The sequence below is a fragment of the Lissotriton helveticus genome, chromosome 5_1 (assembly GCF_964261635.1).
Source record: "Lissotriton helveticus chromosome 5_1, aLisHel1.1, whole genome shotgun sequence".
NCBI classification, from domain to species: Eukaryota; Metazoa; Chordata; class Amphibia; order Caudata; family Salamandridae; genus Lissotriton; species Lissotriton helveticus.
In genome coordinates, this window is record NC_136065.1 from 1,938,091,054 (window position 1) to 1,938,118,728 (window position 27,675).

Here is a 27,675-nt window from a genome sequence, read left to right on the forward strand (position 1 = left end):
GTGCATCATGCGAGTAGAAGAAGCATTATGGAAAAAGAAATCCAGACAGTCCCAGAAAGATGCCATCGAGTTATGGCGCAAAGAATCTCATAAAAGAACCGAAAAAGAGATCAGAAAAACAGAATTAAGTAGGGAATCCTCAGAAAGAGCCCAAGAAAGGGAATTAATCGAAGTAGGTGAACGAGTTAAAACAGAACAGTCAGACCGACAGAGAAATGCCCTTATTAAGGGTATGTATCCTCTTCTTGCCGAGGGCTTGCCAAAAGCAACCCCGGAAGCACCATGTAATTTTCCGCCGCCATTAGTTCCGACTAAGCTACGTCACAAACCGACCGCAGCTGATATATTTCTCTCGTCCTATTTGGACGACACAGTCCCAGCCTATGCTAATCCTGTTCCGCCTGCTCCTGTAAATAATGTAATTCCTGTTCCTCCAGCCACCGGGGCACCCGTTGCAGCACCTGTTACGGCACCCCCGGTCCAGCCTACAGTACATGTACCCGCCACATCAGTCACTCTACCAACACGTACAGTACCCACCGAGGATTCCAGTTTAGGAACCGCGGGGGGAAGTCCTCCTGATACCCCGCCTCAACACAGACGTATGACGCTACATGAACTAGCGTTACAGCGTACGCCAAAAGTTCATACATTTACAGATATCAAGCGAGCACTTACCGAATGTCGTTATGATCCAGTTCCAGGCGATGGTACTATGGTCATATATTCATTACGTTTAAGACGGGTGACCGACTATTTGGACACCCTGCCGAATATGAAAGGTTATCTAGACAGAATATATCGTTTTATCCGTACCGGAGTAGATCCAGAAAGTATTGGCGACGCCATGGTTCAAAGAAAAGTCGAGACTCAGCTCATGCTTTTAAAGTTTCTAATTAATTGTTTAATAAGAGAACAAGATTATCCGGATAAAGATCCGGTAGAAATGAAAGTCCTGACCAGGTGGAGTGACCATATAGCCGAGGGAAGACACAAGACACAGAACTGTATAGAGAGTATGTACAAGAAAATCCGTAGGGAAATAATAAAGTTACACGAGAAACGAGAAGCAGCACAAGTAACCGAGAAAGAAGACGACTCTGATAATGAAGAACTAGACGACGAGAATCCCTCCAGAATAGCGTATGTAGGTAGAACTAGACTTCCCGACCGACATTCACGCCTAGATCACAAGAAAGTTTTCCCTCCTCCAGCACCAGAACAAGGTTCTCTCGAGCAAGTATTCCAAGCTACCGATCACATTCTGAAATCACGAATCGGTTATAGTGAACTTAGTACCATGCATGAACAAGAACTAGCCCGATCAGCAGTCCGGTGGACTACTGATTCTACCACTTTTCCAGACGAAATAGTGGCACAAATGTTTCTGAAACTGCCCCCAGCCGAGCAGCGACTGGTGGGTTTGTATATGATCCAGCACCTCATTACACTGTATGAGGGACAGCATTCTGATCCAGGTCCGCTACATGATGTATTGAACGAGTTACTCCAGTATAGATGGAGAGGTCTAGGTACTGATTTAATTAGTATCATTCTAGAACAGCGCCACAAATATCGAACGTTTCTGAATCCGTATTTTGTTCATGTCTCACCTCCAGAAAGTAAATCATTTTACATAGAAAGACAGCATCCGTTACGAGAAGTACACCCAGTTAGAGGAACGGGTGGTGAACTAGAACGAGTATTTGTTTACACCCCTATCACAAAGATGGAACTCTTAGAGATGAAAAAGTTAATTCCTTGTCACGACAAAGATCCAGCAGGGTTCCATCGAGAATTAAAAGACATGCTCCGTATGGGAGAATACACGTATCCTGATATCATTAAAATGTTAAAGGTCCTGTTGCCCGTAGGGGTATATGAAAAACTCAAGGAAAAAGAATGGGAGGTGGGAGAGAAAAAGATAGATTGGACAGCTTTAGAAGCTGAAGATAATTCACGAGTACCAGGTACCGGCCTTGGGGGTAAAGTTAAAGAATTGCCCGAGTTATTGATACAGGTTTTGCCAAGATTACTAGCCACGAAAAAGGAAGATTGGGATGCAATCTCAGCTTGTAAACAGAAACAAGATGAAGACACTAGTGATTTTTATTCTAGATTTGAAAAATGTTTTATTATTAACAGTGGTCTGAAAACAAGTAGTGAATCGTACCCTCATCTTTTTGTTACCAAACTGGTCGAGAATTCAAGTCCACAAGTAAAAAATCGAGTATTGAAAGTCGAAAGTAGTTGGCAAGCTAATACTCAGTCACAAATGTTACAAATGCTCCAGTATCACCAGAATAGAATCCGGGAAGAGCAAGAACACGAAAGGAGACGTATGAAAGACACAAAAATGAAAGTATTAGTTGCACAATCTGTTCCACAAGACAGTCAGAAGAGGGGTCCGAATCAAGCCAGTCATCCTGCAGCTCCTGTTAAAGGGACTTGCAATTACTGTAAACAGCCAGGTCATTTTATAAACGAGTGTGCAGTTCTGAAACACAATATAGCTACTGGTAAGACTAAAGAGAGACCACGTCCGCCTAGACAAGAACAAGTTTCACAGACTTCTCAGCCACCACAGAATGCACAACAGACAGTCACGGTACCGCAGCCTATAGCTGCAACACAACACGTTACACAGCAGATGTACCAGTACACACAGTCAGAGTATCCAGATTATCAGCCATATTCATGAAACAGCCTAGAGAGGGAGGTAGGCTTGCCTCTCATCGAGATACCTGTAGATCAAGAGGGTCCCTATGTACACAGTCAAGTATTAGGGAAGGACAGAAAGTTTTTGATTGATACAGGGGCAAGTAGGACTACCATCAGTCATGACGAGGTTCCAGGGGCTCCGCTCTCAGGCTCTAAAAATGTTTCCCTTGGATTTTCAGGAAAGCCAATTGTTAATGAAATTTCGAAACCAGTTACTCTAGGAGTTGGTCCATTGTCCCGAACTACTGATTTGTTACTCACGAAATCTTGTCCAGAAAATTTGTTAGGCATTAAGACATTGAAAGAATTAGGAGCAGTTATTTGCTGCTCCCCAGAAGGGGTCCGATTGTTTCTGAGAGACTTTAAAGGTCATTATGTATTACGTGATTTTGATCCGAGATTATTGAATGTACCACAGCATTTATGGGCGCAAGGTCCAACTGATGTAGGTTGTATGCATATCACACCCCATCGTGTGACTCTCAAACAAGGTGTAGTTTTGCCACGAATCAGACAGTATAAATTACCACCTGAGGCTGTAGCAGCCTTATCCAAAATTATTGACGAACTTATTGCTCAAGGAGTGGTTGTAGAAACTGACTCCAATGTATGTAATTCTCCTATCATTCCAGTTCTGAAACGTACGGATCCAAATACACCTCCAGTATATCGATTAGTGATTGATCTTCGGGAGCTTAATAAATGTATCATACCCCAGTATCCAGTAGTCCCAGATATTTCATCCCTTTTGACAGCCATTGATTCTGAAGCCACGTTCTTCACAGTTATCGATCTCAAGAATGCATTTTTCAGTGTCCCCATTCATCCAGACAGCCAGTACCTTTTCGGTTTTTGTTTAAATGGAAGAAGCTATAAATTCACACGAGCTCCTCAAGGTTTTACAGAAAGTCCTAGCATTTACAGTCAAGCACTTAAGAGACAACTAGACAATATCCGCATGCCAACTGACACTGCCCTGCTCCAGTATGTCGATGATCTACTGATCACAGCCCGTTCTGAACGTGACTGCGAGCGTGCGTCACTCACGGTTCTATATTTTCTGGCCGAGCAGGGGCACAAGGTGTCCCCTTCCAAATTACAATTCTGTGTCCAGCAAGTGGTATACTTGGGACACTTACTGTCCAAGTGGGGTAGGCAGTTGACACCAGACCGTATCCAGTTAATAGCGAGTCTTCCACAGCCCAAGACACAGAAGGAGGTACGAGCTTTTATCGGCCTCACTTCTTACTGCAGACAATGGATTCCTCAGTATGCATTTCTAGCCAAGCCACTGATACAGTTAACGACACAGGAGGCAGCCGTATCGACTGTCCTCCCTTGGACCCAGGAACATACACTTGTATTCAATGAATTAAAGAAAGCCTTATGTCAAGCACCTGTTCTAGCGACACCAAACTACAGTAAGCCTTTTACACTTTTTGTTACAGAACGTGATGGTACTGCATTATCTGTTCTCACACAAGATCAAGCAGGACAATACAAGCCCTGTGCTTATTTTTCTAGCACATTAGATCCAGTAGCCCAGGCTCTGCCTGCATGCCTCAAGTCAGTTGCAGCCACAGCTCTAGCTATCAGACAAAGTGATCCATAGTGTTAGGACACTCCCTGACAGTACAAGTTCCACACTCCGTGGAAGTTCTTTTAAACCGAACACAGACTCAACACTTGACAATTGCACGTTTAACAGGTTATGAACTGACACTGTTCCAGCCACACATAGAAATCAGACGCTGCAACATTCTAAATCCTGCTACACTGTTACCGTCAGTTACTTCAAATCCGGCCACACATGACTGTGTGGAAGTTGTTAACACTATGACAAAGCCAAGACAAGACCTGACAGATATTGCATTACCTGACCCCAACCTGACACTTTATGTGGATGGTTCATGTATGAGAACGAGTACAGGAGAACTAGTAGCCGCGTATGCAGTGACTACTGACACTGAAGTTATAGAGACACATCGTATTGACACCCTGTCTGCTCAAGCAGCAGAGCTAGTAGCTCTGACCCAAGCCTGCATACGTGCTAAGAACCTGAAAGTAAACATATATACAGATTCACGTTACGCATTCGGAGTTGTACACGACTTTGGAGTGCTCTGGCAGGAGAGAGGTTTCATGACTTCTCATGGAACCAAGATTCAGCATGGTCTCCTCATTCAAGCTCTGTTAGATGCAATACATTTACCGACAGCTATCGCTATCATGAAGTGCAAAGCACATACGAAAGTCACTGACATCATTTCCCAAGGTAACGATCTAGCAGATCGAACAGCCAAGCTTACAGCTCAGACTCCAGACATTCCAGTTAACACGACACAGACACTCACTCCAGATCAGACTACTTGTATGACAGTTAAGGACCCTACACAAGATGTCATAGACATACAGTTACATGCTACTCCTGAAGAAATAAAGAAATGGTCCGAACAAGGAGGGGTCCAGACAGATCAAGGATGGTTGACGAAGGGAAAAGCCACATGGTTTCTCCCCGACTCTATGGTTCAAGTCATTATTAATACCGTACATAGTCCAGCACATCTAGGAGAAAAAGCTATGTTAGACAGTATTCAGAACCTTTGGTTCAACAAGCATTTACGAGCTGCAGCCAAGCAGAAAGTCCGTACCTGTATGATATGTTGTCAGTTCAATCCAGGTAAAAGTGTCCCGGTGGAACAAGGCGGATTCCAACCTCCTGACCACCCTTTTGAAGTCCTCCAGATGGATTATATTCAGATGGAGCGATGTCGAGGTTTCAAGTATGTCCTCGTAGTTGTATGCGCTTTGTCCAGGTGGACAGAAGCATATCCGGTTCCAGATTATACAGCCGCGACCACTGCCAGGCAGTTGGTTCGTGAGTTCTTTCCCCGCTATGGACTCCCTAGGGTCGTGTATTCAGATAACGGCCAGCCATTCTCATCTGAGCTCATGAAACATGTTTCCCTTCTGTTAGGGTACCAGTGGAAGTTCCATTGTGTGCGCCATCCTGAAGCAGCCGGTCTCGTAGAGAGACATAATCAGACTTTGAAAATCCGCATTGCAAAAGTATGTAGAGAAAAAGGTGTAGACTGGCTAGTAGCTCTGCCAGTTGCTCTGTTCTATATGAGGATGGTTGCACATTCCAGATCAGGTCTGTCCCCGTATGAGGTCGTATTCGGCCGCCCCCCAAACATGTGGGGTACACCTAGACCCCGCAGTATTACAGATGTTTCCAGTAATATGCTGACAGATTACCTAGCTTCCTTGATGTCTGCCCTACACTCTTGTCGTTCACAGGTTGCCGCCGCATTTCCAGACAACACCGAGGTGAAACCGCATGAAGTCGTTCCTGGTGAACATGTTTTGGTCCGCAATTTTGATCGTTCAGGTCCGCTGGAGCCCCGTTGGAAGGAGCCTCGCATGGTATTGCTAACAACAAGGACCGCCGTCAAACTTGAAGGCAGGAAGGGGTGGGTCCACCTGAGCCATATAAAGAAGTTCCATGGATTACGAGAAAAGACTTTTGTTAAGGACTGCCTTATTCCTAAAGACTGCCTAAAAACAGACTCTGAACTCAAGCCTCCCCTGTTAGAGAAAACTCCGCAGCAGGAGTATAAAGAAAAATTAAGGTCTAGTAAAATAAGTCAGCCAGTTTAATTGTCTAAGTCCCTCTCGGGTGAAACGGTTAGACAGGTTCCTGACATGTATGAGATAGACCCCCACAGTGAGAGAGTTAGTCAAAACTCTAAAAGATGTATTATTGTTCTAAGTTTCTTGTTATTTTTGAGTCTTATGGTTACCTGCACAAGTTATGCTTTACATTTATGTTTTCCAATTTCACATGTACATATGTTTTCTAATACTACAATAGAACACACATTTAGTGATCTGCCTCCTCACGAGCTATCCTATCGTCTTGCTATGCGCAATAACACATTCATTCGAATGTTACACTATTCACACCAGACCAGCAATGCCACTAATTGTTGGGTGTGTGGTCGACTCCCCCCTTTCCAGACACCGAAGGGAGTTCTGCCACTCTTTCCTTATCCGTTTTCACATAATGGTTCGTGTGGAGCATGGTCCACGTTAACGTCATCCTCCAATGATATGTCCCTTCTGAATAGAACATGTTTTCCAGACAAGCAGGGTCTCTCCCATAGAACAGGGTTAGATCTAGAAAATGAAGTATATGATTTAGGTAATTATTCTTCGCATTTCATGATTGTGAATGTTCAGTCCGATACTACTCCAGATTTGCCTGCTATTTCAGTACTACCAGTCAAAGGCGAATTATGTGTCAGAAAGAATGGTTCCGCACATGTAGGACATAGTGATTGTACTACTACTGTCGAGTATAGTGACAGTGGGAAATATATTTTCAAAGCCTCACGTCATTCTTATTTTGTTTGTGGTCAGACCGCATATGTTCGTCTGCCCCTCGATTGGGATGGAACATGTTACATTGCCTTCCTACTGCCACCAGTTTTTCTAGCCCCATCCGATTATCACAGAAACACACATCTAGTACACGTCAGACCTAGAAGGGAGATCGAGTCCCCAATTGTCGATCAAACTGAAACTACTCTAGAACAGTATCAAGACTTCAACAAAGGTTTCTTTTTCTTTATAGGACCTATCCAGAATAGTAAGTTAATACGTAGGTTAACCAGAACCCTTGAAGCTGTAGTGAATGAGACTACTTCTGCTCTAGGTAACTTAACTGAAGAGCAATCTGCTATGAGATTTGTCGTGCTCCAAAATTGTCTCGTTCTTGACGTCATACTGGCCGATAGAGGAGGAGCATGTAGAGTCATCGGATCTAGTTGCTGCATTTTCATTCCTAATAACGCGCCGTCTGTTTATTCAGCTATAACCAGACTTCATAAAATTGCCCATCAGTTACACCAGAATCCAGGCACCTGGACATGGTCCGGTTGGCTCTGGAGTATCATATCTGTCTGGGGATGGAAAGTATTGTCATTCCTAGGTATTGCAGTAATGATCATATTCAGTTGCTGTCTCTGTATACAATGTGGCCCTGCGATTTGCGGCATGTGTGCTACCTCTTGTATTCCTAGTCCTAAATCCCGTTCCAAGACAAATCGAGACGAGCAAATGATGCTATATGAAATGATAGATGGTATCATGAATATTGATGTTTCCTGATGGAAACGTAGGGCACAAGGAGGGAATGTGGAAAAGTAAATTTTGCCATGTTATATGTGCCTACGTGTTCCCCATATTATGCTATATGTGCATGATCGATATGCATGTATACCCCTCTGATCGATTAAAGACGCAATTACAGTTGTGTCCATCTCTAGTATGCCAGTTTCCAGTCCTCGTGAAAACAACGAATATTAGGCTTATGTAAACCTACGTTGCCACATTTTACGGTGTGCACGTTAACTCATTGAATTGTCCCCGTTTCTAGGCCTCAAAAAGGGCCCGGACACCAGATTCAGCTCCTGTCTCCTGAACCCTCTCCGGGGGCGATACAGCCCCCACCTGCATCCGTGACCCTTAGCTTACTTCATGCCTCGCAGTGCCCGGCCCGGCCTGGCTCTGCCTCCCAGTCTGCCAAGAGTATGTTATGTTTCTAGTTATCAGTCCAGCCCTCCTTCTCTGCATTCCTAAGCTACTGCATCACATCAATAGTTTCCGTCATGGTCTAGCCTTTATGTCTCCATGTAAGAGAAATACTGTATTAATATTCATAGAATATTCCTCGTACACGCAATACATGTAGAATTATGCATGCATCAGTCCTAATGTCTAGTAGCCTTTGCCCTGATAACTTTTGGATTCTATCAATATGTACTCCAAACACCAGATACCAGGTATGCCTTAGGTACATGTCGCTCTGACACTCCAGACTTTAGTCTCCTCTTCTAGCGCAGAAGTCATAGCCCCCAGTTCTCCCTGGTAACACGTCATTGCCCGTTTGCGCGCACCACTAGGTTAGAGGTCCCAGCTGCTCAGGTAGCCCCCTCCATGTTTCCGCCCCGTTCATGACACTTCTGTTACGTTTACATCACGTGTCTATGTATACGCCCTGTACACGCCTTCTTGTTACATCATTTTGCCCTTATCTTTCGCGACTGCTACGAGTCACGCCTACTGTATTGAATGTAATGTATTTGTTTAAGTATATATACTGTGCACCCATATTAAAAGTTGCCAATTAGCCACCCAGTTTCCCTTGTCCCTTCCCTGGCAGCTGCCATCCCGTACTATTGCAGGCTGTCCTGTTCCTGTCCTTTATGCCTGATTAAAGCCTGTAGACTCAAGATACCTCGAATCCTGACTCTTATTTATTGAGCTATCTGTTTCATTCACTGTATTAAAAAATAGAACCGGTAATTAATTATTTATTTACCACAGGATGACGCTGTGCTTCTATCACGAACTGGGGTGGGGCTTCAACGATTGCTGGACGCATTCGGTCGTTTTATGAATTCCCTAGATCTTAAAATAAACGTTAAAAAATCACAAATAATGATAGCTGGGAGAGGATCTCGAAAGAAAAATATTAAAACTTTCTTCTGTTGCAATGAGGAACTGAGCAGAGTCCCCACCTTTCCCTATTTGGGTATTATTTTTGAGGAGAGGGGGAAATGGGGCCCACAGATTAAAGCAAGAAATATTGCTTTTGCTAGAACCTCTATGGCAATTATGGCCTTTAGTAAAAAAACTTGGGGCAAGGCCCATAGCAGCTCTGTTAAACATCTGCAAAGCTAAGTGTCTGGCAGTAGCCACGTATGGCTGCTCACTTTGGGGACACAGTACCACGGACTGCTTGCAAATCACCGAAAATAAATTCATGAGATCAATTTTATCGGTGCCGCAGTCAACCCCTTCTTTTGCAGTGCATTCAGAGCTGGGTGTTGGTTTTATCACAGACATGTTGAAGGTAGCCCCATTAATAACTTGGCTGAAGACTTGGTTGAACGATGAACTCTCCCTGAATCACGCCATTCTTAAGGATTGTCTTAGTTTAGACAACCTAAATAAAATTAAGTGGTTATCCTACGTCAAACAGGGTTTTCAGAAAATTGGAAGACCTGAACTTTTTTACTCCCCAGAAAGTGCAACTCGTAGGGACATAGCATTTACGAAGGGGACTATGTTACGGATGCTATCTCTCGATAGGGAGGAAAGGGAGCTCAGAAAAACCACTGTTAGATCCTTTATTACGGTTGCTAATCCCCCCTGGTCCTGAACTTTACTTGGTTTTAGTGAATCGACCCTATAATAGGTTTCTTTTAACGCGTTTTCGTCTAAATTTGATTTATTTAACACTGGGTCAACTCATGGAATGGAACACTTCTGATCGGGCACCGCCGTGTTCCTGCGATAATTTTTCAAAGCAGGACACAATGCATTTTGTAATGTTCTGTGGCCATTATATGGCCGCAAGGAGGAAGTTTGTTGTGCCTATCCTTAAGGAGGCAGGCTTCATTCAAGTGAGGCCCGCACTCCTATACCTGCAACTACTAGACAGTCCGAGGGTTATTTCTCATGTCGCTAGTTTTTTGGTGAGGGCAGCTCGGGAGAGAAATAAGATAATGAAACTTCGTGCTTAAATGTACTCCTATAAAAATGCACTTTCTGTATATATTGTCTTTTTAAACAAATGACCTATCATGACAGTTACCACTCTATGAACTGATCGTTTTAATGTTTTTTGAATTTTTAACGTTTTTAAATTTGGCTGGATTTTTATGATATTTAAAATGTGTGATTGTAATTGATTGTATTTTGTTCATCATTGTCTTTTTATGATATTGAATTATCGAATAAAGTATTTTGACTGACTGACTGTTAGAGTATATCCATGTGTATCCCTTCCCTATGTATATAGAGATAACTCTAACGACTAGTCTCCTATGTGACTTTTAGAGTATATCCATGTGTATCCCCTCCCTATGTTGATAGAGATATCACTAGTATAGGCCTAGAGTATATCCATTTGTATCTCCTCCGTGTGTGATTTTATCTCTTGTACATTTGCAATTTTTTCTGTTTGTACCTTTTTTGTAACGCATGTAATCCTAAGTCCGTATTCTTTCAACTGGTTCTTATGTAATGCAAAAATGTGCAATCTTTTTACGCATGTAACCGTCAGTCCTTATGTTTTCAACTGGATCCTATGTAAAGCGCTCTGACACTTTCGGGTAAAGTTCGCGCTATATAAAATTGCACAAATAAATAAATAAATAAAAATACTTGCACATGGATTACATATATTGCTAAGTGGAAAGCGTCTGACTGAAGTCTCCGAATTTCAGAGCTCATGTTTTCACTTTGTAGCACAAAATGTCTGCGTGTCACTTTTCAAATGCAGTTTTCATTTCTGAAGCGAAGGCAGGTTTTCCATTATTGATCCTACATTTTAAAATACGTTTAGGCTCTTTCAGTACCATCTATCCATCTAATGACGAGGAAAGTTGGCAGTCCTATAGAATTCAATTTTGGTGGTGTACAATTCCTGTGATTTTCTTGGGAAATACGTATAGGTCTGAATACGCATTAACATTGCATCTAGAAATGCACAAAGAAATACGAGAAATGGCACTCTGTGACAAACCACCAGCTGCTGCAATCACGCCTTGCTAACAGGGGCAATCACATAACACCTGCACATGGGTGAGGATAGACTTGCAGCACAAGGTGTGTCTCTAAAGCTGAGGCGTTAAATCGGCTTTGAGCTCCAGGATATCAGCACTACTTAGCCAGTACTTTACACATATCTCTTACTCAGTTTGGTTAAGTAGTCTAATTCTCAGTCTGAAGCTCCTCTCCCGTCTTCTCTTCCTCTGCAAACCAGCCAGATTACGCATTCTACTTGCAATCACATGCAAAACAGCTGTAGGAAAGTAGGATCTGCTTCTGTGGTTATCCCCACTATTTGCCTGGTGCTAAGCTGTTATTGACTAGTCTGACTGGCATCCTGCTAATCAGGACCCCAGTCTATCTGCTTTCTCCCTAAATTGTTATGATCAGTACTTGGGTACATCCCAGATTGGATACTGGGGTACCCTTATCAGTCCCTAGTTTAAGGTACCAAGGTACCCAGGGCGTAGGTACCCCAGAAGTCCCCCTTGGACTAGGGTCACTGCACTTAAAACCTATAAGTCACCCCTCTAGCAGGCCTTTGTAATCCTGAAGGAAGGTTGCTTAGTTCTAAGTAAGTGAGAGGGTGCCACTGCATGAGCAGGACACCCCTACAGCCTACGGGGTCCATTCTCCCGGGTTGCCACTGAAGCAGCCATATACTATATAGAGGGGCACCACGTTATTATGCGATGAACATCTCGAAACCGGCTGCAACTAATCCTATCATGTTTGCTATCAAACCTGTTGGAATCATACCCCTGCACCGTAAACAGTGCGAGGGTATGATTCCGAGCACTGGAAGAGCCCTCTGTTAGGCTCTCAGTGTTCCTGGTGCCAAGCTCCTAGACCAGGATAGCATAAAATAGTTGCTGCCGATCAGAGGCACATTTCTGCCCTACTGCTGCTGAGCCAAGCTTGAGCAGGGGAAGGCAAAACAATAGGTATCCTGTCACAGAGAGGTGTGACCAACTCCCAGACAAGATTTAGTGTTATGGGTCCAGGTGGGTGCACTTACCAGTGCCACTAAGTCTGCATGTAGGGCACATTTGGTGTCCCAGTGCTTATTCCAGTTCAAAGCAGTCCTGGGAGCCATTGGCTCCCGCTCTGGCGTGAAACTGGACAAAGGACATGGGAGTAACCTCCCCCCCTGTCCAGACCCTCTCCTGGGAGGGTCCCCTGAATCATCCCAACCCTTTCCTTAGGGTACTAAAGGGCTTACCATTGGGTGGGTCCCTAGATTCGTCGTGGGACAAGATTTAGATCAGACACCACTTCTTCTTCTATTGTCTGGGCACTCTGGACTTCGCTGGACTTTCTTTGGGTTCAATTTCGTCATCCCTTCTAGTCTGCTGCATCTTCTATGCCTGTGCACCATACAGGCATAGAAGATGCATAAAGCTTGTGGGCATCAAATACACCTGAAGGAATCTCCCTCGAAGTGAAGGAGTCACTTCCCTGCATTCGAAGGCACCGCAACTAAGTCGCCCGGTCTGCTGATCCTGAGCTTCTCCGGACTCCGAAAGGTTCTGGAGCACAGGTTGTAGTTTTCCAAAGCTCCTGAGGCCTGCCCTGCCCTCTTACCCTCGTGGGGGCTGCAGTAACCATACCCCTATGTACCGCGTCAACTTGCAGTTGCAAAGACTTGTTGGCTTTCTTCCAAGAAGATCTTTGGGCTCCAAGTAGCTTCAAGCACCTCCAGTGACCAAAATCTTCATCCACATCGCATTGTGTGCACCATGGCCTGTATCTTTTGGTGAGCAGCTCTAGGTCCTCTCGTGACTCCAGTGCCTCCAGCCTATGGGTCCATTTGAGGGTCACCTTTGTTTCTTTTGGGCTCCCCTGCTTGTGGTGAGTCCCCTGGACCTTGCTGGTCTCGACGTTGCGTCTTCTTCAGCTCCTGCGTTGGATGCATTTGCCAAGGCTTGTTGGTACTTCCAGCGAACACTGAGCCCTCAGCACTCAACATACTTCGTGGGGCAGCTTGTGCATGGCTCATGGTCTTCCTCAATGTCGCCTGGTCCTCACAGCTGCAGACAAGCTCATCGTCAACTCTTCTGTAACACCCGAGATCGGAGGGCATTTGTCTTCCAAGTCTCCTGGTCACTCCTGAGTGACATAGACTCTGCCCCTCTGCTTCAAGGTACCTCTCATCTAGAACCCACCTTCGGATTCCACCAGACACTTTCTCCTTCACCAGCAGCGGCACTTTCCTGAAGTCCCCCATTGGATTTGACTGTGGTTTCCGACACCACTTCACACGTATGCACCCGGCTTCCCTGGTGTAGGTAAGGTGGGAACTAGGGTATCTACGGGTGGGGTGGTTCTCCAACCTTCCGTCTTCCACTGGGTTTCTTCAGGGTCCACTGGGAAGGGTCCTTCATCTTTAAAAATCCAACTACAACTTACACATAGGCTTGTAGGGAGAACGAGGTTGTGTTCCCACACTGCACACGACCTCCGTGGGGCTCCTAGTCTCTCACCTTGGGTGGTTCCTTAGGTCCCCAGCACTTCTACGTCCTCTCGACATCGCCCTGACTCGAGTCGTGGTTCTTATACCACTTACTAGGTATATGGTTTGGTTCCCCCCTGGGGTCCACTGTGTATTTTGTGCTTTTTACTGCATTTCTTCATAAAGTATTGTGTGCATTGTGCATATCTCTGGGTAGGAGATATGTGTATGTTTTAGAGAGTATTATATAATAAAAACATATTTTTATAAATACTTTATGTGGTTCTTTTTCACTTTATCTATACTCTAAGATTGCATTGTGGTAAAAAAAAAAGCTGCTTTACACCTTCTGTCTCAGCCTGGAGGCTGCTGTCCACAACTACCAATTAGAGAGCTTTCTAAGGTTGCCAAAGTCCTCTTAAATCACCATAAGGGTTGTCTGGACTGGTGCAAGGTGCCCAATTTCATAAGTGGATATCATGTACCAGGCCAGCTTCTCACAACAGCCATTCCAGAAAACCTCAGGTGCATTCTGGGCCAGCTTTTCTAGTTTGCACACAATTGCCACCTGTTGAGTTGGTGGTGAATTGCATGCGCAAAATTGTGTTTTTGCGATTAGATGCTATTTGCGAATGCAATGACCATAAGAATAGCGACTCATTATTAATGATTTCGCAGCAGCGAATCTCTATTTGGAGTTGGTAAAACACCGAATCATTATTCATTCACATTGCACATTTTACAGCTGCAAGCAGTAAAATAGCAAAATGATGTTGCAAAGGTTTTGTACAAATGGCCCCAAGAGGTGAACCATTGCATGGTGTGTGTTAGGTAAATGTTCAATATTATCTGCCTCAGTTTTAGATTCTGTCTCCTCTGAAGGCAGCGTAGTGAAACCATGAGCATTAAATGTCTATTCTAGATGGTTGTTTTTAAGAGAATAGATCGGGGGAACATGTCACAGTGAAGATGAAATGATGGTTTGAGCACGGCACGCTGCCAAGGAATAAGCATGGTTTGGAGCGCTGGAACGACTGGGACAGTTGCTAATAGCAGAGGTGTCCCATTGTAAAGTCTGTGGCCTTTCATCTGAGCACGGGGGCCAACTGTGACTACCTTCTGCCAACTGTGCTCAAAGGACATCAGCAGCCTTAAGGGTATTATTATAGGTTGCAGAGCCCTAGGAGTCAGCTTTAGGACAGAGCAGAAAGTACGCAGCGTGCTTCTGAGAAGCATTGGGACTGATAAACTCAGGGATCTTTCTCCCTGGAACATGCATAGTTGTCTTTTAGAAGGTCCATCCTGGGTATTGGAAAACCGCAGGCAAATAGCCTGGCTCTGATGAATGTTTATTCTAAGCTTTGATGGCACACAGTGTATTATTAACTTATTAACAAGAAGTATTAGAGAGCATTTAAATAAACAAGGGGGGCATTGTATCCTCAGCCAACTTGTGCAGGACCTGGTACCGGCTTGTATCTTAGATGGCAGTATCAGAAAGTGTATTGTGAAAAACACAGTTGATGGACAGAATGTAGAACAATGTCATACATTCACCCCAGTACAAGGATCTGGGCCTAAATCCATCGTTTTTTTGCACTCCACACCACCCTGGGTTAGACACTGGCTATATGCAAATCAGCTCTGACCCTGTGCCTCATGGGAACAGTCCAGTCCGAACTACCAAGCCATGTCTTTCCCAGACCGGAATCAAGCATCCAAGGACCGGTGTCTGGCTATCAGCCTTCATTCAGCCTGGATAGCTTGACTCCAGTGGTGTGGGGAGCCTGGGACTCACGTCTGAGCATACCCAGCCCACTCGGGGTGAAAATTGCAAAAAACACAGTTGATGGACAGAATGTAGAACAAAGTCATACATTCACCCCAGTACAAGGATCTGGGCCTAAATCCATCGTTTTTTTGCACTCCACACCACCCTGGGTTAGACACTGGCTATATGCAAATCAGCTCTGACCCTGTGCCTCATGGGAACAGTCCAGTCCGAACTACCAAGCCATGTCTTTCCCAGACCGGAATCAAGCATCCAAGGACCGGTTTCTGGCTATCAGCCTTCATTCAGCCTGGATAGCTTGACTCCAGTCGTGTGGAGAGCCTGGGACTCACGTCTGAGCATACCCAGCCCACTCGGGGTGAAAATTGCAAAAAACACAGTTGATGGACAGAATGTAGAACAATGTCATACATTCACCCCAGTACAAGGATCTGGGCCTAAATCCATCGTTTTTTTGCACTCCACACCACCCTGGGTTAGACACTGGCTAAATGCAAATCAGCTCTGACCCTGTGCCTCATGGGAACAGTCCAGTCCGAACTACCAAGCCATGTCTTTCCCAGACCGGAATCAAGCATCCAAGGACCGGTTTCTGGCTATCAGCCTTCATCAGCCTGGATAGCTTGACTCCAGTGGTGTGGAGAGCCTGGGACTCACGTCTGAGCATACCCAGCACACTCAGGGTGAAAATTGCAAAAAACACAGTTGATGGACAGAATGTAGAACAATGTAATACATTCACCCCAGTACAAGGACCTGGGCCTAAATCCATCGTTTTTTTGCACTCCACACCACCCTTGGTTAGACACTGGCTATATGCATATCAGCTCTGACCCTGTGCCTCATGGGAACAGTCCAGTCCGAACTACCAAGCCATGTCTTTCCCAGACCGGAATCAAGCATCCAAGGGCCGGTTTCTGGCAATCAGCCTTCATCAGCCTGGATAGCTTGACTCAACTGTGTTTTTTGCAATGTTCACCCCGAGTGGGCTGGGTATGCTCAGACGTGAGTCCCAGGCTCTCCACACCACTGGACTCAAGCTATCCAGGCTGATGAAGGCTGATAGCCAGAAACCGGTCCTTGGATGCTTGATTCCGGTCTGGGTAAGACATGGCTTGGTAGTTCGGACTGAACTATTCCCATGAGGCACAGGGTCAGAGCTGATATGCATATAGCCAGTGTCTAACCAAGGGTGGTGTGGAGTGCAAAAAAACGATGGATTTAGGCCCAGATCCTTGTACTGGGGTGAATGTATGACATTGTTCTACATTCTGTCCATCAACTGTGTTTTTTAGAAAGTGTATTGTGGACTGAAGGGCTCTATTCTGCATTCTGGGCTGCAGTGGCATCTATCCCAGTGTCTGCAGAGTGTTGGAGTTCATTCAGGGCTGCACAGTTACACACTGTGTAACTTGGAGTGGAAGGGCACATTCGTTCTATAGTGGTACAGTCACTTCTTGGCTCTTGGATCTCGGATCTCATTCCCTCTTCCTCCAGTATACAGTATCCTGGACTGCAGAGGCATGGTGATATCATGGACAGCTTGGGTCCAGTCCTGATATTTAACTGTTAGGTCAGTTCCTGCATCACAGACCGCAGGTCATGTCTAGTATTCTGAAATCAAATTTGTGACCTGTGTCCTAAACAGTGGGATCGCACTGTATATTGTAGGCTATGAGTGTCATATTGTGTATCCTAGGATGCCAGGTCCTAGTGTGTGCCCTAGTTTGCAGGATCAAGTCCTGTATCCAGGTCTTCAGTGTCCTGAATGACAGAGGCACGCTCCTTATCCCGGACTGTGGAGTTGTGGCCTGTATCCTGGACTGAGGAATGCAACCTGCATCCTTGACTGCAGAGCTGTAATGTGTAACTTGGACAGCTGGGGGGATGATTCCCTACAGGGTCCAGACCCCTATTATGGACTGCAGGATTGTGGACCCTGGACTAAGGGTTTGCTGGTATTGCGGACTTCAGGGCCACGTCCTGCATCTTGGACCGCAGTGTCACATCCTGTGTATTGAATTGTGCAGTTGTATCCTGTATCTTGGACTGTGTGGTTGTATTCTGTAACACATACTTTGGTGTCATATTCTGTTCCCTGAGCTGTGGGTTCCCGTCCTGTGTCTCAGAACAAGGTCATGTTTTGTAACCCAGACTGTGGGTTCACAGACTTCATCATAGTTGTGCGTAGTGCTTGTATCCTCAAAAGAGAGGAGTTGGCCTAACGGCTAGGGCGGTCGACCTCGAATCTGGGGAACTGGGTTCGAGTCACGGCAATGACGCTGAACATCCTGTTATTCTGGGCAAATCACTTAATCTCACCGTGGCTAACAAAAATGAATGTGTGTCCTCATGTACCTTAACTAGTGCTGTGTAAAGCGCCCTGATTACCGAATTCGGGTCAAGTTCGCACTATATAAAACTCTGCAAAAAAAGCACCATTGCATCTTATATTCTGGACTGCTGACAGCATCACTAACCTAGCCCACTCTCCCACATGAGGGAGGCATGGTATTGTAAATGCAGGAGGCAGCTTCTACTAAGTATTGAGTTGCACTGACAGAGGGTCACAGACAGTACTAGGGCATCAAAGGGCCAAGATCTGGAGTAGCAGGTGTTGCTTCAAGTCATGTTTAAAGGGCTTTAATTTGACAGAACATTGTGTATGCCCATGTACTGGGAACAGCAGGGGCTCTGCAGATCAGCATAGATGTGTTTGATGTCCCATAAACAGTACATGAATCAGTTGAAAAGCATGGCAGCCACCATGCTGCGCTTGCAGGGCAGGCTGTGAGCAGACGCTGATTGTCTTTCTTTGCTTTTTATCAGAGTGATCCTAGAGAGTGACTCCCAGCAGGTGGTGCAGAAACTGAACTTCAGGGTAAGAAAATGCCCCAACCTACCTACATTCCTGCTTTTATCTGGCCTTGCATGTACCTAGCACTTACCTCTACCAGCTCATTTCTTATATGCCTCTTTTATACATCTATCACTTACCTTGACCTGCTTGCTTTATACTTCTGCCTGTCTTCTACTTGCCTATTCTCTCAATCTATATTAAACCATTTCCTACCTCCACTCAGTAACCTGCATTTTGCGCCTTCTTCTGCATCTGTGTCCCTTACCTACTGCTACCGGTAGCTGCCTCAACCTCTTCTTGCTCCTTTAATGAACCATCTATTAGACCCTATCTGTCACTGCTCTGCTTAAGCCTGCACCACTTCTGCCTCCCCCCCCCAGCCTGTCCCTTACATGTATCTGCTCCCAGCCTCTGCTGACCTCTGCCTTTCCCTGCCTGTGTTTTCCCCATACGGCTACCTGCACCCCCCTCTGCTTGCTCTCCACCTTTACTCTACCTGCTCCCTGCCGCCACATGCTACGCACTTCAAAATATCCTCCCCAACTCTTTGCCTGCATCTTGTCTGTACCTGCCTCCCCCACATGTGCTCTACTCTTGTCTGGCATGTGCTTTGCCTCTTGACTCCATCTTCTTGTAGACCCCTCAGTTCTCCTGACCTCAGTCTGCCGCCTGTCTTTAATTCCCTTCTCCTACATCCACTCCCTGCCCCTATTCTGCTTGCTGCCTCTATCACTACTCCTGCCTTTAATAACCCAACTGCCTCTTCTCCCCTTCTTCACAACTCCCTTCTCCGATGATACAGTCCAGACCTTTATTCTTTCTTTAACCTTTTATGTCCCAGAATGCCTTGGAGCCAGCCTATGGCTTTGTGCTGTTCGATTACATCACAGGTAGCACAGAGCAAACCACACAACTCGCGGCAAAGAATAACACCTAGAAGAGCTTCTGCGTGAGTCCCTTGCATGCAGTGTGCACAGGGCATGTCCAGTGCGTGTGGTGGAGGAAGTGGCACGCCAGGCGTTTTGCATCACATATAGAAATTTGGATGCACTCTATTGTTAATGAATTTGTAAATGTTAATGAGTTTGTAAAGGACGCTTACACCAAAGTAGGCGTCTTGGCGCTAGTGGCATAGACCCTAAGCACTGTCAATAGTCAACTGCAAACACAATCCAGACTTTTGAGGAGTACAGGACAGTTAGTCTAAAGAAACAAGCCAGCTTTTTAAATCCTTCCCAAATTTCAAAAGGTTTGGTTGAGCTCGTACATGTTTTGGCAGTAAATTCCACCACTGTGCTGCCGTTAAGTAAAGCTTCTCCCACCCCAATAGGCTTGTCTTATTCTTGGTACATGTACTTTGTTGGCAGTACCAGACTGTAAGATACGGGGGGAGAGTACAGTTAAAGATTTCCTGCAAGAAAAATGGACCGGCTTGATGTAGTCCCTTATGAACCCAACAAAGCACTGGCATAAGGAAACTTGAGCGGGCCCCCTGCAAGGTACGGTGAGGGGCCTCTCCGGCCTGAGTTATGTGCTGAGGGGCCCCCCACTCTGCATGTGATGCGGGGATCTGTGTTACACCACTGCATATTTGGTCTGTTCCTGCTTGTCAAATGTCTTCTACACAAGATGTGGTGTGCCTCTTTGTCACATGTTTAGGAAAGGGGCATCATTGTAAAGCTTAGCGCAGGTCACTTGTAACCATGGTAGTGAGTATCTGCATGGACGGTGTACTGGGCAGGGTGTGTCTGTACCCTCGTCTTGCTGCACTCTCTTGGTTGCATAGTGAAATGTGTTTTTGCATGCCACTTGCAAATGATGCTGCATGCCGAGTGTGCATGTGGGAATTAATACCTATTAAACCATTATGAATTTTATATCGCATGTGCATGCACTCAAAGTGTAAGTCTGCATGTCATGTGTGTGAGGATCTGCTTGTCACACGTCCACAAAAGCAGTAGGTAAAAGTGTGTTAGATGAGATAGTGTGTTACGAACTTGTGAGTATCAACATATTCTGTGAGAGAGTATCGATACCACTTGGATGTATGTCTCTATCGCGTCTGCAAAAATAGTATGTTACAGGTATGTGAGTGTCTGGATGCTTAATGTGAGTAAAGTCTATAGGTTCTTCATGCCATGTCTGCATGGATTGTCTGTGTTACGTGTATGGGAGTTTCAGCATGGATTTCAAGAGAGTGTGTGAATGCAAGTACTAATCCATCAAAGCGCAAACATTCCATTCAACAAAGTATGCAGAGTCCCTTCCCTGTTATTATTCATGAGAATCCCCGTGAATGACTCCAAACGCAGGGATGATTGCATGCTAGGGACAGGAGGCCTCCATCCATTCTGCCATGTACACAATGTGCATCATCCTGCGAATAGTAATTAGAGAGAGCATGCAACAGTCCTCTTGACCATTGTCTGGCACCATGATGCCGCAGTTGTCCGCACAGTGGAAGATGTCCATCATGGCATGCATTATGTGAATCTGTACCACCTAGTTTGATAGGTTGGTGTCCAGTTGCAATTGTAAACCTCTGATGCAGGCATTGTAGTTTTAAAAGAGGAGGGGAGGGCCATTCACGCCCACTCCACCTTCCACATTCTAGTGAGCTGCAAAGTGCACATTCCAAGTCGAAAGGATTTTTCCGACCCACTGGGTACCTTTAGTAAGCTGTGGCTTGCCTTTTGCAGTCAGAAGGGTTATGCTTTTGCACAGTGGAGGGTTTGCAGCAGCTCATAGACTTTATACATTAGGCCCAAAATAATTCATTGTGATGTAATGCACTTGGATTCAGGATTACATTGAATCCCTTTTGGTTCCTGGGAATTCATGTTTGTCCTTAAGGTCTTTATAGAATCTAACAGAGGTCACTGCTTCTTTTTGCCTGGGTTTCCTCTATGGAAATCACTCTCGTTGCCTATCTCTTGCTGTGAAATTAACCTGAAAATCAATAAACTATTAGAGGACATCAATTTAATTAATGCAGAATGTTAACCTTGTGATTGTTAGCACAACTGAAAAGCTTCTAGAGGGGATTAAAAGGCTCACCTAAATTAACCATTTGAAAATTTCATGTTTTTGCACTTACAGTTCTCTCAAACACACAGAAAATGTGTTGGTCGGAATGCTTGCATGAAATCTAACCACTGGCAATCACTTGGGAAAGCATTCCAACCCATCATTATTTTGCCTACCATTCAATCAATCAGGGTTTTTTAAAAGCACGCTACTCACCCGTGAGGGTCTAAAAGGCACTGGGGGGAGGGGGGGGGGGGACTAGCTCCGGTTTCAGTCGAAGAGCCAAGTCTTGAGGTTCTTCCTGAACAGGTGCAGGGTCGGGGAGCGTATGATGTTCACTGGGAGCTGGTTCCAGGTCTTGGCTGCATGTAGGAGAAGGCTCTTTCGCTTGCTTGGCTTCTGCGAATGCGGGGGGTCTCTGCCAGGGCTAGGTCGGCGGAACAGAGGTTCCTCTTGGGTACGTGGAAGGAGACTCTCTCATTGAGGTATTTGGGGCTGATGTTGTGGAGGGATTTGTAGGCGTGGGTGAGCAGTTTGAAGGTGACTCTATTCTCGACGGGGAGCCAGTGGAGGTCTCGCAGGTGTTGGGTCATGTGTTTGTGTCTTTGTATCCTGAGGGCGAGTCTGGTTGTGGTGTTCTGGATGGTTTGGAGCTTGTGTAGGAGAGTTCTGTTGATTCCGGCATAGAGGGCGTTGCTGTAGTCCAGCCTACTGGTGATGAGCGCGTGGGTGACAGTCCTCCTGCATTCGTGGGGAATCCATTTGAAGGTCTTGCAGAGGGTGCGAAGGCAGTTGAAACTGTTGGAGGCGATGGAGTTTATCTGGCGGGTCATGGTGAGGGATGAGTTCAGGATGATGCCGAGGTTCCATGCATGGTCGGTAGGGGTGGGTGGGCTACCGAGGGCCACCAGGTGTTGTCCCAGGCGGAGGTGGAGGGTCCGAGGAGGAGGACTTCTGTCTTCTCCGAGTTGAGCTTCAGGCAGCTATATCTTCATCCAGGCTTCCATTGCTACCTCAGTTTGGACCCAGCCATATGCAAATCTGTCTTGATTCTAATCTGATAGGCACAGTCCAGCCAAAACTACATGGCCAGGTCCTCCTTAAAACAGAACACAAACAACTCTGGACCGGTTTCGCCCTGGTTGGGCTCATCAGTTGGATGTAGTATGGTTCCAAGTGGCACAATGAGCAGAGGTGGCATGGTGGGGTGCTGCCCAATTAATTAGCAGTGGCTGAGAATAATTCAAGCATTTCATCCATTACTTTTTTGTACACTTGTCCGTTCTCTCAATTGTGTGGCTGTTTTTGTCTAATCTTATACTTTTCTCATCTTCAGGTGGATGACAATCCACTGTCTGAGCAGAGTGTGGCCCAGGTAAGTGTTGCTGCCTCAATTTCTCAGCTTAATCATTCACATGCTTGACAATTTGTGTTTAAGAGCGTTACAGTGTAGAGGTGGAGAAGACCGTAAGCGAGTGGAGAGCTGAGTTAATGGTCCTAGTCTCTTCTGATTAGGTGTAAAGAGATAATAAGAAAGTAAGATAAAGTAAGACAGATTGTGAGGTTAAGGATATAACTACACAGAATTAAATGTCACAGGTGAATTCAGAATAAACAACCAAATCCAAGTCACTGAAGTAGATTCTCTGTATTGACCTATGTATCCCAACAAGAGTAGATCAGGTGTGGCCAGCTCATCATGAGGACTTCTGTAATGCTTTCTCTGACCTACTCACCTTTACCTAATGACTATGCACCTTAACCCGTTCCGTGCTCGTGACAGAACCACTCCGTCACGAGCCACGGGCACGCTGTGCTAATGACGGAGTGGTTCTGTCACTCCGCGGCCGCTCCGCCCGCGCTGCATCAATTCCGCGCCTGCGTAGCTGAATTAATGAGTGGGCGGGCTGTGACGGAACCACTCCGTCATGAGCACAGCACGCCTGTGGCTCGTGACGGAGTGGTTCCGTCACAAGCATGGCGGTGCTGCACGACTCCGTCCCCCCCTCCCCCCCGCGCCCCGCGGCGGAATTACCGCCACGGCAAAGGGTTTATCTCCGCGCCCCGGGTGCATGAAATGGGCCACTGCTGTGCATCTACAAGTTACTTACCCCTAAGGAGCCATTAAATGTATCCATGTAACCTACAAAACTCTTCATTGACCCCTAAATCCATCAACCTGATTGCCCTTTGCATTGATGCCTGCATCAAGCTCGCATGGCATGGTCCTCAGCACCCACATACTGCTCCCCCATACAAGCCTCTGAATGCTCTCTGTAACCTTCTCTCATCTCAGGAACCTCTGACTCCAGCAACTTGACTATTCATATCAAATCCTCTGCTCAAGTCAAATGGGAAGGTGTCCAGCTTTATTACCTGCTTTACTCATGTTTGATGCGTACCAGTGTCCATCCTCCACCTGACTCACATTTGAGCTAACAACATCCCCACTCACGCGTGAGAACCATTTATACCTGTGCCATAGTCCCCTTTAAGGAAACTTGGCATTGCTCTCACAACCACACATACAACTTAGCAAAGAATAGCCTTTTGATCCAGTGTTTGCAGTGTATTTGTATCAATCAATCAGGACATTTGTAAAGCGCACTACTTACCCATGAGGGTCTCAAGGCGCTGGGGATGCTGCTACTGCTCGAATAGCCAGGTCTTGAGGAGTCTTCTGAAGGTTAGCAGGTCCTAGGTCTGCCGAAGGAGGATGGGGATGGCGTTCCAGGTTTTGGCTGCAAGATGGGGGAACGATTTGCCGCTGGAAGATGCTAGTGTCCTGCTTTGCTTTTCACAGTTTTCTCAAGGTTCACCCTGTTTGGTGGCTAAAGTTTGTCTTTCTTCTTCCATGGTAGGTCCTGCAGTCAGCCAAAGAGCAGATCAGATGGTCTATTCTTAAGTGAGTGCCCAGCAAGTGCCATGGACCTCAAAGTTCTGCTGTCCTTTGTTTGGATGGCTAGACAGAGTGCATTGAACATCTTCCTCGAGCACTGCAGGAGCTTGCTTCCTTTGTTGATGAGCTACTTCTCCTATTTACCTGCACAACACACATGGAAGGAAGATGTCTCACACCAGCACGTGTCCTGTTTGTCTGCTAGACCACACATGTGACCTATTTCTGTTCACCTTGCGACTCGACAGTTTAAAGGCCCCTTGCTCCTGGGAAGCAGTGCTTGCAGCAGTTCACAATCTTGAAGAAAGCCACTACACAAGATTTATTTAATTTTAAACAGTATTTAGAGGAGAGGAGTTGGCCTAACGGCTAGGGCGCTCGACCTCGGACCTGGGGATCTGGGTTCGAGTCTCGGTAACGACGCCAAAACACTCCTGTGATTCTGGGCAAATCACTTAATCTCCCTGTGCCTAAAATGAATGCGTGTCCTCATGTAACGTAACTGGTACTATGTAAAGCGCTCTGATACCTGATTCAGTTCGGGTCTAGTTCGCGCTATATAAAACTCTTGGGGGAGAAAAAAAAAATTTAACCGTGGGAGGAGATAAAAGGGGCATAAACTTAGGAGTGATACCATTAAAAATGAGGTGGCAGCCCTACACATATATTAGAGCTTTGCCAGCTTGCAACTGCTGTCTCTCAACTAGAGGTCATCACATTATGAAAGTTAGAAGCTTTTCCATGCATCATGCCTTCCCCATGCAATCCTTTTCCCACCCTAAACCAGTTATACTATTTCTGATGCCTGCTATATTTGCTCCTACCGGAACCGTCTACCCAAGACTCTGGTAATGTATGTTTGCTGTGTCCTGCCTATGAGGTATCTCCAAGTTTACAGCTGTCTTTGCAATAGCCAAGACAGGACAAATGTATAGTTTTGTAGATGTTCAGCTTGAATAAAATTTCCGCTTATGAATATTTGAGTGTCATTATGCATGTTTCATGCACTTCCTTCTCTTTTCAGACTCCGTCTCGCAATACCATAGTTCACTTGTTCGTCCTCATAGGTCCTGCTTCCCTCACCTCCGCTTTAGTCTCTCTCTAGTTCTTCTGCTCCACATGTTTTCCCTCTGCTTGAGCCTAGCTCCTTTTTCTCATCCCATCTCTCTTCACTCCCTCCCTTCAGATATGAGTGGCTCCATTTCTTCTTACTGATTTTTGGCTTTTCCACATCACTCACAATTCAGTGCCTCCCTCTGCGTGTCTCCTGCAAAGACAGTACAAAAATCTGTCACCATAACATTGCCTGCTCGAATATGGCTTCATTTGGAGGACACACCTGCAGCACTGTCTCCTGGGCCTTTGTTCTCTCAGGAGAGAAGGATGGAAGAGAAAAAAAGCGGAGTGTAAGAAGGGAAGAAGCGGTGGAGAATGGAAAAGACATAGAGAGAAGGCAAATGGAAGGAAAGGAGCATAAAGGAAAAGTGAAGGATAAACGTATTTGGCAAATTGGACTTAGAATGCATGGAGGCCTTAGAAGGATGGAGCAGATATTTTTAGAAATCCAAGGGAAATTGATTTCTCTTCTCCATTCATGCTAATTCTATTTTCTCTCTTTGCTGTAGCATTGGAGTTTCTTTGCACTTTCCTTTCTAATTTTACTTTGCAGCAGTAAGCTTTTTTGTTATGCTTGTCTGAGAATAGCGGAAGGGATGGGGATTCAATGCAAGAACCTCCCCAAAGTAACCTTAAAAATCAGGAAAGAAAATCAGTATGTTCGTGTAAATTTAAAATTGTCACCAATCAATATAGGTGTGTTTTGAGGTGTATATAAGAGACTAATATCAAAGTGGAAGATTGGAGAATAAGCGAATGGCAGACCTGACGGGGTGTGAAAAATAATGTCTGCAATTGCATACATATGCTTAAATAGTGGTTAGATGTTGTTAAATTAAAAGAATCGAAGAATAGGAATACAAGAGGTAGGTGTTTTTAAGTTCTGAAACTCTAGGATAATTTAGGTTGATGGAAGATAAATACTTTAGGAACCACAAACTTAATATCCTGAAAAGAAACACCTGCCCAGGTGTCTTCTCTATACCACTTTCTCTGCATACAATTAAAGGGTGGAGAGCAATATGGCCGAAGAATATGGCCAATTAGTGATTCTGACGGAAGAGTAGATTGTTACATAAGGAGATGCTTATAATTTATTTATTTTTGCAGAGTTTTATATAGCGCGAACTAGAACCGAACCGAATCAGTTATCAGAGCGCTTTACATAGCACCAGTTACGTTACATGAGGACACACTTTCATTTTAGGCACGGGGAGATTAAGTGATTTGCCCAAAATCACAGGGGGTTTTTGGCGTCGTTACCGAGACTCGAACCCAGATCCCCAGGTCCGAGGTCGAGCGCCTTAGCCGTTAGGCCAACCCCTCACCCTAATAATTAGTACGCATATACCTTAATTGGATGCTTTGAAGTTTTTTTCAAAAAGTGTAATTTTTTTGTATACTGTTATGAAGGTTGTGTTATCCTAAGGTGGAGACTTTAATCTCTCACTTGATGCGGAGCTGGACAGACAGCCGCAAACCGTATTTAATAGATACAGATTTTTGTGAGTTCTGGGCGATATTAACTTGAACTTAACAATCCTTGGTGGAAATCAGATCAAGTTTGAAAGCAGTTTTTCTACGTGTCATCCCTTTGTCCCACAGTTGAGAATTTGTTATGTTGTTACCCTAAGTGAACACCTAAAGAGGATGGTTAGTGTAGACTATATCCCAAGGAATGTGTCCGACCATTCCCCAGCAATTTTTACAATAGAGTACTTTAAAATCATGGAACCTCGTTTGTGTTTTTGTTTAACTCCATATTGTCACTGGAAGTTCTTATGGTAACACTGTGAGCATAGTAAGGAGATTTTAGACTGGAAAAAATTATAAAATAAAAGAAACCTTAATTTCAAAAGAGACAATTGACAACAAATTCATACAGAACATATTTTGCAATTATGTACGGGCATGACAATAGTTAAATTAACTCTCCTATCATGAATGCACATATACTTTATATTCTCTCAGGAGACACAATAGAAACGCAGGTAGTGTGGTAATTGCGTTGGAGACAGCACCTAAAAATATACATTCAATCTAGAACTCTGCTTATCATTCAATAACTCAGTTCTCCAGTTGTTAATCCCTATGGTCATACTTCTGGAGATGAATGGGAACTAACCAGTTATTTAACATATAATACTGAAGTCATGCAGTCTTGCATGGGTTTAGTAGATAAAGGG

The 27,675-nt window shown here is 45.1% G+C and overlaps 1 protein-coding gene across 2 annotated transcripts in view; it reads left to right on the forward strand.

Moving 5' to 3' along the window:
* COPZ2 (coat protein complex I subunit zeta 2) overlaps positions 1-27,218 on the forward strand; it is a 116,728-nt gene extending 89,510 nt beyond the window's left edge. Inside the window, exons 7-10 of one of the 2 annotated variants that reach the window (XR_013595064.1) lie at positions 18,417-18,468; positions 19,289-19,396; positions 22,811-22,849; positions 24,336-24,432. Coding sequence is in view for 1 of the 2 variants with exons in the window: in XM_078645571.1 (XP_078501697.1) it covers positions 18,417-18,468; positions 22,811-22,849; positions 24,336-24,383 (139 nt within the window). In the remaining variant the exon portion in view is untranslated. Of the gene's footprint in view, positions 1-18,416; positions 18,469-19,288; positions 19,397-22,810; positions 22,850-24,335 lie in introns of both variants that reach the window. The other variant, XM_078645571.1, reaches the window with a different exon arrangement.
* Positions 27,219-27,675: the final 457 nt, after the last annotated feature.